Source organism: Geospiza fortis, unplaced genomic scaffold, assembly GCF_000277835.1.
Source record: "Geospiza fortis unplaced genomic scaffold, GeoFor_1.0 scaffold538, whole genome shotgun sequence".
Classification (NCBI taxonomy): Eukaryota; Metazoa; Chordata; class Aves; order Passeriformes; family Thraupidae; genus Geospiza; species Geospiza fortis.
In genome coordinates, this window is record NW_005054368.1 from 1,639,819 (window position 1) to 1,649,684 (window position 9,866).

The 9,866-nt window shown below is 51.9% G+C and overlaps 1 protein-coding gene across 1 annotated transcript; it reads right to left on the minus strand.

The window, feature by feature from the left end:
* Positions 1–3,966: 3,966 nt before the first annotated feature.
* On the minus strand, positions 3,967–9,860 carry MRM1 (mitochondrial rRNA methyltransferase 1). Its single transcript, XM_014308372.2, has 5 exons — positions 9,774–9,860; positions 9,224–9,317; positions 8,578–8,698; positions 4,654–4,773; positions 3,967–4,518 (listed from the first exon to the last, which is right to left on the minus strand). The coding sequence occupies exons 1-5, from the start codon at positions 9,845–9,847 to the stop codon at positions 4,469–4,471; spliced, it is 459 nt and encodes a 152-aa protein (XP_014163847.1). The 5' UTR covers positions 9,848–9,860; the 3' UTR covers positions 3,967–4,468.
* Positions 9,861–9,866: the final 6 nt, after the last annotated feature.

The following is a 9,866-nucleotide window of genomic DNA, read 5'->3' on the forward strand; positions in this document are numbered from 1 at the left end:
CGGCCGCCCCGCCGCCCCCTTCCGCGGCCGCAGCCCGGTCCCGCCCCCGTTTCCGCCGCTTCTGCCGCCGCCGGGTTTATACACAGCCCCTCCGCAGGCTTCTGGCGATATGACTTCTTCTTGGCGTAATCAAACTGAGCTTCTTACGTATGACGAACCTCACGTGTCATTACTGCTCCCTGCCCGCTGAAAACATGAGAGCTTCAAGCTCCCGTCATGTTGCGCTGAGCCTTGACACAGCTGTAATAATTAGAGGGTTATTTTATTTTTATTTTTATTATTATTGTTGTTGTTGTTGTTATTTCCTGGCACAATATATTAGATTATTAATAGCTGTCATTTAGATGGAATACTGGGAAGAAATCCTCCCCTGGCAGGGTGGGGAGCCTGGCACAGGTGCCCAGAGCAGCTGTGGCTGCCCCTGCATCCCTGGCAGTGCCCAAGGCCAGGCTGGAGCTCCTGGGACAGTGGGAGATGGGATGAGATGATCTCTGAGCTCCCTTCCCAGCCCAAACCATTCCAGGATTATTTAGGGTGGGTAACCCTGAGGCTGAGGCCCAAGGAGGTTAAAGGATCCTGCAGGAACTCCTCTGCACTGACCGCCAGATCCCACACAGCGTTTGGGCAGGCAGTTTTGTAGGGAATAAATATCACACTCCAATTTCATGGTAACTTAGGAGGGTTTACTGGCAGATACCATGGCTTTTACATGGTTCTACCAATTACTGAGCAATTACATGTAACCTAGATCTGGAGGACACACGGCAGCCTTGTAATGTATTCCTCTCTCCTAGACAAGAAGAAGGCAGTTAATAGAAAACACTCTCTTTTTTTTATTATTATTTTAAACTATAAACCCCTCCACAATATTCCTGTGTGACATTATTAAAACTCCACGTCGATATCAAACCCAAAGCAAAGGCTGCCATCCCATTAACACATCAGTTGTGGGATGATCGATAAAAATTCGCTTTAAACTGCACCATATGTTGCTCCCCACAAAGTTTTATTATTCAGATTCATCAGTTTGTACCTCAACCCCCATGCAATTAAATCTCATTTAGCAGCACTGACCTTCTGATTTGAACCCTTCATTCCTGCAGCTGGTTTGGAGTTTTAAGAGCACTTTTAAATAAGGAAAATGCAAAATGTCTGGGAATTAATGGAGGGGTGGGGGGAGCATTCCATGGGGCAATCCCTCCTGTGCTGGAGCAGGGAGGGGAAAAAAACAAAGGGAAAAAAGCCCCAAAGAGTGCCAGCCCATTTTCCCGTGCTGTAGCCTATTTGTAAACATCGTTAATCACGGATTAGCAGATGGTGATGTTAATTGCACCTGTGGAAGTAACGAGACCTCAAGGTTGATTACATTTACAAACCGGAGATCGGGGCTGCGCGTTCCGGAGGTGCCCCGTGGGCAGCAAACCCATCCTCGGCAGCATTCCCATTCCCATCCTCAGCAGCATTCCCAGCCCCAGCAGCATTCCCATTCCCATCCTCGGCAGCATTCCCATTTCCATCCTCAGCAGCATTCCCAGCCCCAGCAGCATTCCCATTTCCATCCTCAGCAGCATTCCCAGGCTTCTCCCTTCCCCTGCCACCAGCCTGGCCTTTGCAGAGGGAAAGGTGTCCCCTGTCCCAGAGCCATTCCAGCCTCCAAAACATCACTGGGACCCAGCAGTGAATTGGGTGGAATGGGATTTCTCCAGCTGCTTTGGGTGGAATGGGATTTCTCCAGCAGTGGGGACACCCTGAGCACAAAAGGGAAACGTGGGGCAGGAGCTGAGCTGCTCTCCCAGCCACAGCTCCCTGGGTGGATTTTGGGAGATGGGACACTGGGGTTCTCCCCTGGCTGAGATAAGGCAGTGCTGGTGCTGAACTCATCTTGGGAATCAAGGAGGACAAATATTTTGCCGCTGTGCTTAGAGACACTTTGATTATTGAGAAATCATTCTGGAAGGGCAATTAGTAAATTTTAAAATCAATTTGGTAAATAAGCCTCTGAAAGGAATCCATGACAAGCAGCAGGGAGGGAAGAATTGACTTTCAAATTACAAACACACACTTTATTCATATCTAAATATCAAAGAGACTCTATGTACAAACAGAAGTAATCAGGAAACGTTTTGATCTTGCTGATGTACACAAAAAATGACAATTAATGTCCCCCTTTATGATATAAAGCTGGGAGTTTTTTACAGTTACATTACAGGCACGATTATAGTCAAGCTTAAGGCTAAAAATAATGAAAGACTATAAAAACTACATTTTAACATTTAAAAATATCCAGGAAATTAACTGGAGAAGCAGGCAATGATCCAATTAATGGATTGCATTTATTAGATCAGGGCAAATGGCACAGCACAAAGCTCCAGCACCAAAGGTGGGAGAGAGCAGAGGTCCCCGTGCTCCTCAGAGCCTCAGGATGGGGCTGGGGCAGGAGGACAAAGCATCAGCTCCATCCAAAAGTCACTGCGGGTGGGGAAAATGGGGCTAAAACTTACCAGAGAGGGAAATGGGATCAGAGGGAACAGCAGAGCCATGCAGAGTGGGATTCAGTGCCCTCACAAGCAGCAAAGTCCAAGTTATGGACTCAAATTCTAAAATTCAAGCTCAAGCAACTCCCAAAAAGCCTTGTCTGATGCCCCAGTGCCAAAGCAAGGTGCTCCATGGATACAGGAGTGGGGAGTTCACAGGAGAGTGGAGATGGCTGCTGGAGTGGTGGCCAAGCAGGAGCTCCTCCTCCCACTGCAGTGGACACAGAGGTCCCAAAGCTCTTTGGGAGCCTTCCAGGAGTAAAGGAGCTGCTGCAGGGTTCCCCAGCTGCCTCCTGCACAGAGGGGCTGAGCAGATGGCCAAGCACAGCCTGACAGAGCCCGGCTTTGCCAGGCACACAAAGCCAGGAAGTGCCTCCCCACTGCTGAGACGAACTTAAAAAAACGGAAACAAAAAGGGAGAAACAGCAGTTCTATGAGATGGGAAATAAACGTGCTTAGCTGTAGGTGAAGGATGAAGAAATGGCTTTACCCTGATCCCTGCTGCTCCAGAGGAAGGATTCAGTCAGCCAAGTGCTGAATCCTGGAATCTTTGCTCTGGAAAATGAGCAAATCTGAGCCACGGGCACCCTCTGCTGGGGCACCCTGGGCTGCTGAGCAGCTCCACGGGGCTGCCAGAGGCCTCTGGGCCTGCAGCCTTTTCCTCTCAGCTTTAAACCAGAAAAAAGGGCAAATTCAGCCCCCAAAATGCACCAGCTCTCAGCCCACAAGGCACCAGCTCAGGGTTCTCCTGCTCCCTGTGGATTTGGGTCACACAGCCCTGTCTGTATGATGCTGTCACTTCAGAGGGATTTGGGGTTTGTCCTTTTCCTCAGGACACACCCCAGGCACCCTCCTCTCCCTCACAGCCACAGAAGGAAGCCCTGCACACCTTTCAGGAGCTCCATGCCCTGTCCTCCATCCCAGACACCTGGAGTGTCCCCAGTGCCTGGGACACACAGGGAACACCTCCACAGACCAGGGCTTACAGACTTCATTGAGCTCAGAAAAAACTCCTAATTAGTCACTCAGAGTGATTTACTTATTCATTTGGAAGTGGGGAGGGGGCAGACTGAACGGAATTGTTTGAAATTATCCCTAAAGGGCACTGTAAATTAAGTGTTAATGAAGAATCCTATGCAAAGGGCCACGGTAGCTAAATAAAATAATTAAGGTGCTGAGTGATAACGTTCTTTTGGCTCTCAATAATTTAGCCAGCCTGGTTTTTCAAGCAGGACAGCTGCAAATGGAGCCACCCCGGTGCCACCAGCAGGACAGTGGTCCTGGGGCACCTCAGCCTCCAGTAGGATCAGCCCAGCTTGGAAAGGAAACTTCCCCAGAAGGAAACGAGCTCCAGATCCCTCTTCCCACCTAAAGGACTAATCACACTCTGGATTTACATGACACAAAATTGATTAATTGGAGTCTACAACCAATCTTTACAAAAGCTTTATTTCCACGGGCTCCATTTCCCCCCCCCACTCCAGATGTTTGCCAGCCCTTGGCAGGGCTGCACACCTGGTTTACAACCAAACACAGAAAATCCAGCTCCAGAGGTTCCCAGGCACAGCTGGCACTCAGCAGCTGCTGCCCAGGGGCACAGGGCACTTTCACCCACAGCCCAAATTGTCCCCAGAGCTCAAGTGATGCACAAAGTCCCCAGTGCAGAGGTGCTGGCAGCCATCCCTGGGTGTTCTCCTGCCAAAAGTGGCTGCTGCCAGACCTGCCTGCCTTCCCACAGCTGCTCCTCCCAGGTGTTACCTACAACGTCAGGGGTCTGCCTTTGGTGTTAAGTCAGGGATCTGGTGGCTTCTGCAGCAGCCAAATGCAGCTCAGGTCTCTGGGGTCTCCCTGGAACTCAGAGTGATGGTGGAGACCCTGGGAAGAGCATTTCCATATCCACACTGAGCAGCTTCCCCCACCACAGAAAGAGGATTTCAATCTCCATGCCTCCGTTTCTGGCTGCAGATGGAGTGCAGGAGGATACCTGTAGGCAAGCAAAAATACATAAATATTAAGGGATTTTATTTTTTTCCAAACCACAAGAAAAGCATTCAGTGTGCCTGGATGTCTGGCTGTTAAGTGCAGAAGCTGCGGGGTTGGTGCCCAGAACTGCTCTCACCTGCAGCCACGGAGACGTTGAGGGAGTCGATGCCGGGGTGCAGCGCCCTGCCGGGGGGGATGGCCAACATCTGCTGGCACTGCAGCTGGGTCTGCAGGGAAAGGCCCTCCCCTTCAGTGCCTGCAGGACACACACACTGCTCAGCTCAGCCAGCACTGCCACTCCCTTCCCCTCCTCAGGGCACTTCTGGGTGGTGCTCTGTCTCTGTGACACTCCCCAAGCTCAGCCACCCCACCAGCTCCCACAGAACAACCGAGCCCCAGAGGGGAGCCTGGCACCTTCCTCCCTGCCCTCCCTATGTAGCCCCACATTTCACAGAGAAAAGCAAGGCACAATTCTTCCCAAGAACATTTCTGGGTTTCACAATCTCTGAACATCAGAGGAAGAAAACACAATTCTTACCATTTGCTGTGCCTGTGTTTGTGCCAGAGCAGAATGCAATGTGGAGATTGTGTACCCACAGTGATGGTGTTTTGTTTCCTTGGCCTCTCAGGGCCAGGTGTGTGTGTGTGTCAGGACTGTTGGGTGACAGTCATGAGATCAGTGCAGTGTGTGCAGGGTTGAGTGCTTGGCAGATTCAGTTTAGATGTACAGAATAATACAGTATAAAAAAGTAATTAATCAGCCTTTTGATATCAATGGAGTCCTGCTCCTCATTCCTCCTTTGCCAGGGCCTTCTCAGTGCAGCCATACCCTGCATCTGCCCCCAGCATCTGAAGTGGTTTTGAGGAATATCCACACAGCACATGAGCACAGAGACCCCGCGGGGAGCAGAGCGCCAGCAGAGAGCTCCCCGTGGGCACAGGCTGCTGGCACTGGCACAGGGCAGCTCTGCCCCAGCACACCCCACATTGCCAGGGACAGCTCCAGCCTTCCCAGCACACACACACACCCCCCAAGGGCTGGGTGCAACTTGTGCATGCAGACAGTTTAACCAGAGGCTTCAATTGATTAGTTGTTAAACCAGGCAGCAGCCCTGATATGTTTGGGCTGATACACTGGTGAAACAGAGTTGAAATCTATCCCAGGTCATTAGTAGTTGTTTGACTCACACTGTCACAAAGGGAAATGGAAAGGGAGAGGCTTTAAACAATGCTGTGTGCAGACAGGTGAAAATGCAGAGGGCCCTGGACCTCCCAGCCTGCCTGGCTCCCCAAAGAATCCTTTATTCTTGTTATTTACAGCAGCACAGGCAGCTCCAGGGCTGCAAGGATGGCCAGCTCATCCCAAACACCCCTGGCAAACAGGCCCAGCATGTGGCACAGTGCAACAGCCATGCCCTGAGCTGGCTGAGCCCCACACCAGCGTGGGATGGCACTGCCAGGCCCCCTGATCCCTCTGAGCACACAGGGATGGAACTGCCATCATTCCCAGGTGGGTTTTTCCCCCTCATGTTTTACTGGGCTGCACTTTGGGTAGGAAGAGGATGCTTTGGGTGATGCATCCTGCATCACTTTCCCAGATGGAATCAGTCCTGGCCAAATTCCCAGAGGAATCAGTCCTCCCTGTGGCTGGGGTCAGGGGAGCCCTCAGAAGCCCCTGACCCCATCCTGACCAATCCCTCCCTCCTGCTGTAACAGCCAGCAGAGCACACAAGGCCTGGGGGACTCAGCCAAGGTCACAGGCTGACACCAGGAATGAGAGCCAGGCCTCCCATGGCCCTGCCTGTCTCCTCACTACTCCAGGGATGCTTACAAAAGCCAGAAATAGTCTCCTGGAAAGGTTTTACACCTTACAGTGGTATTTGCCTCCTGAGCCTCTCAAACCACACTCCCACAGGACTCTCCAACTGGGACAGCAGCAATGGCTCCTGCAGAAATCCTCTCCTGCCTCTCATAAGGGTCTTACAATTCCCAATAAAGGCACCAATTTTGCCTCCAGCTTTTACAAAGCCCTGGCTGCTTAAAATAATTAGGAGAGATAAATTCGGAGCAAAAAGACTTGCACAGTGTGACACAAGGGAGGGAGTATTGACTGAATCAGATGAAATCCTCGTTTAGACTGGTGAACAAAACGCTTCCCACTTCAGATCTTTAACTTGCACCTCTCAGCTTCGTCCCTCACTGACAGAGCTCAAAGACCAGAGCTTGGAGAAACAACAAACCACATTTCCTGCCCCACTTACAATTAACACCACTCACAATTGTAGATCCCACTGCAGGAAATTCAGATCCAGCAGCAGAAAAATATGCAAAATTAACATCTCCATAAAACCAGCAGCTCTGTGAAGAGCCTTAAACCCCAAGCTAAAGACTGAAGGTCTAAAAAGAACAAATTACCCAGAAACTCTTCTTACTCAGCCATCTAAGTGCTCCCAATCTGTTCCTGTGTGCACCAGGCTCCCAGCCTGAGCTGTCTGTCGCCTCCAGCAATGACTCCAGTGCAGACAACATTAAGCTGGACTGTCCAAATCACTCTCTGCCAAGCCAGCGAGGATGCCAGGAGGGGGAACTGCAGCCTGCAAATGCTTAACTTACAAGACAATCTGTGTGGTGCCAGGGAGCTCAATCCCAGGCTGAATTATCTCTGCTGCTCCCTGCAGCTGCAGGAATGCTCCATATTCACATCCAGGACGTTTCTCCCAACCAGCCCAGCATCAGGCGACCGTAATGTTCAATTTTCTTTTCAGCCAAGAGTTAGTGCTCAGCAGAGAGTTGAAATCATTACTGCTGCAAGGTCCGGGAGCTCTCCTCATGCATCTACCAATCAGCCTCCAATCTCCCCTGACAAAAGGATATTTGGACTTTTTCCTGGAGAAATCTCTCATAACTCAAGGTAACGACGCCGCTGCCGCTCCCAGCCCCTGCCTGTCTGCGGGTGCTGCCGCCGTTTGTGGGATGCATTTCTTCGTGGGCAATCAGCAGAGCTGCCAGCCTCCCTGCTCCCCCTGGAATACAGCTCCACACATCTTGTAGAGATGCCAGATTTGCAGCGTTGTCTTGTCAGTGTTTCCAGGAGTTCAATAAACATTTTAATTAAAGGAATATCCTCCGAGCCAAGCCAGCCCCAGCACGGGGCAGGATGACAGCCCCTCCCTGGCTCCTGGCCAGCAGGACTCTGTGTGAAAGCTCCAGCCAGCTCCTGTGCCAGGTGACAGGAGCAGGGGACATGGCACGGCCACACACAGGTGCCTGGAGCTGCATTCCTGGGGGAATTTCTTTCTCCAGCTGCCACAAAGCTGCTACTCCCCTTCCCTTCACCTTCTGGGAGGCTGCACAAGTCCAAACTGTGCCTACAAAAGGTGAGAGAGCGGGCAGAATTCCCTGCAGGAATTGTCCAGTTCAGTGCTCAGGGAAGTGGCAGCCACTGCTCCAACAGGGAGGAGATTCCTCTGCTCCTGCTCCACAGCCTGCACCTCCTGCCCTCTCCCAGGTGTGCCCTGACTGCTCTCAGGGGTGGCTGCAAAGCCCAGCTGTGTACCAGACCATGCCCAGCTTTGTACCAGACCATGCCCAGCTGTGTACCAGACCATGCCCAGCTTTGTACCCAGACCGTGCCCAGCAACAGCCCCTGGTGGTTCTTCCCAGACCAGACATTCCAGGTTTTTAAGGGGAAATGTGGCACAGCTCTCCCCGAGCAGCTCTGTGCAGGAAGAGCAAACACCTCCAGGGCTCTCCCTCAGCTTGGGGCTCAGAAAATCCACACCTGGGGCTCCAGCATAGATCAAAATACAGAACACAAAGCAAACACCACCCTGCGACTGCCCTGGCACCAAAACTGCCCCCCAGACCCTCCTCAGCTGCTGAACTCTGGGTGCATCCACAAACTGCTCCTGCTGGGAGCCCCCTCAGCTCCCCCCATTCCTGCCAGCCCCTGCTTCACTCACAGCCACACCATTCCATCATTCCCTCTCAGCTTTTCTTTCCCAGACCTGGAACAAGCCCTGGAGTGAAGCCCAGCCCCCAGCTCTGGAAATGGCAGTACCTATCACTACAATAAGGGGTTTGTCCCACCGGAATTCCGAGCAGCTGATGACAGGGACACCTTCCACATCCTCAGGCCTGCTGGCTGTTCCCACCACTTCCCAGCCTTCTGCACTTTTAGCCTAGAAAAGGAAAGAAATCAAGAACTGCCAATTACTCAAGCTTAAAAAGAACTCGTGTATGCAAGCACTCTATATTTTACATTTTCAGTTAAGCTGTCTAGGAGTTTTTATTGGCATGCCTTCAATTTTTACCTGCAAAGGGCTCCCTCTCACACCTCACTGCACAGGGAGAAAAGATTCCCAGCAGCTCCCCCCAGCCCTGGTTCCTCCTCCATTCCCTGCTCCAAAGGCTGCCCAATGCTGCCATCGTGTGCCTGGGCCCTGGGAAGCTGCTCTGCCACACATCCCGAGGAGAAGGGAGACAAATCCCAGCACCCCCAGAGCTGCAGGATTGTCCTGGTACCTCCAGCTCCCAGAAAAAACAGCCACCCTCTCCCCCTACCCGCTGGAATGGGGCTGGGTCTGTCCCAGCACAGACACTGCAAATAACTCAGGGCTTCCCCTGTGCCTCCCCTCCATGTCATACCTGCGGTGTTTGAGTTTTCTTGAAAAAAAGGAAAAAAAAATTCAAGTGGCTCACTGTACCTTCAGGAAGCCCTGCAGATCATCTGTGCTGTACACATCAAAGACCTCCATGGCTCCAGCGCTGGCTTTGCTCACTATGGGAGTCAAGGGGCAACTGCAAGGGGAAAAGAATGGACAAGTGTCACACGAGAGGAAATGCAGGGGAATTTTTAGATCCCGCTCACTACACGGATGTGTTGTCCTATGGAGAATAGGAGGGCTCAGGAATTAACCCAGGAAACGGGTCACAGGAGGGACAACAGCAACACAGAATAGGTTAAACAAGGAGAGCCCAGGGAGAGCCTGGAACCCCACATCCCACAGCCTTCCTGTGGAGCAGCAACATCCCAAATCCCGCTCTACACAGATCAGCCCCAGAAATCTCCCTAAACAACAGCTGAGTGATGCAGGCTGGAAACCTGTCTGTGAGGAAAAGGGGCTGCAGGAGCCCATACTTTCTGTGGCCTGTACCCATTTCTTGTGTGTCTTGTACCTATTTCTGTGGCTCGTTACCTTTTGCTGTGTCTCATGATCTGTCTCTGTGTCTCGTACGTGTTTGAGTGGCCCGTACCTGTTGCTGTGGGTCGCCACCACTCTGTCCACCCCCAGGAAGTACGCGGAGCGCAGCAGGGCTCCCAGGTTCATGGGGTCCTGGATGTGCTCC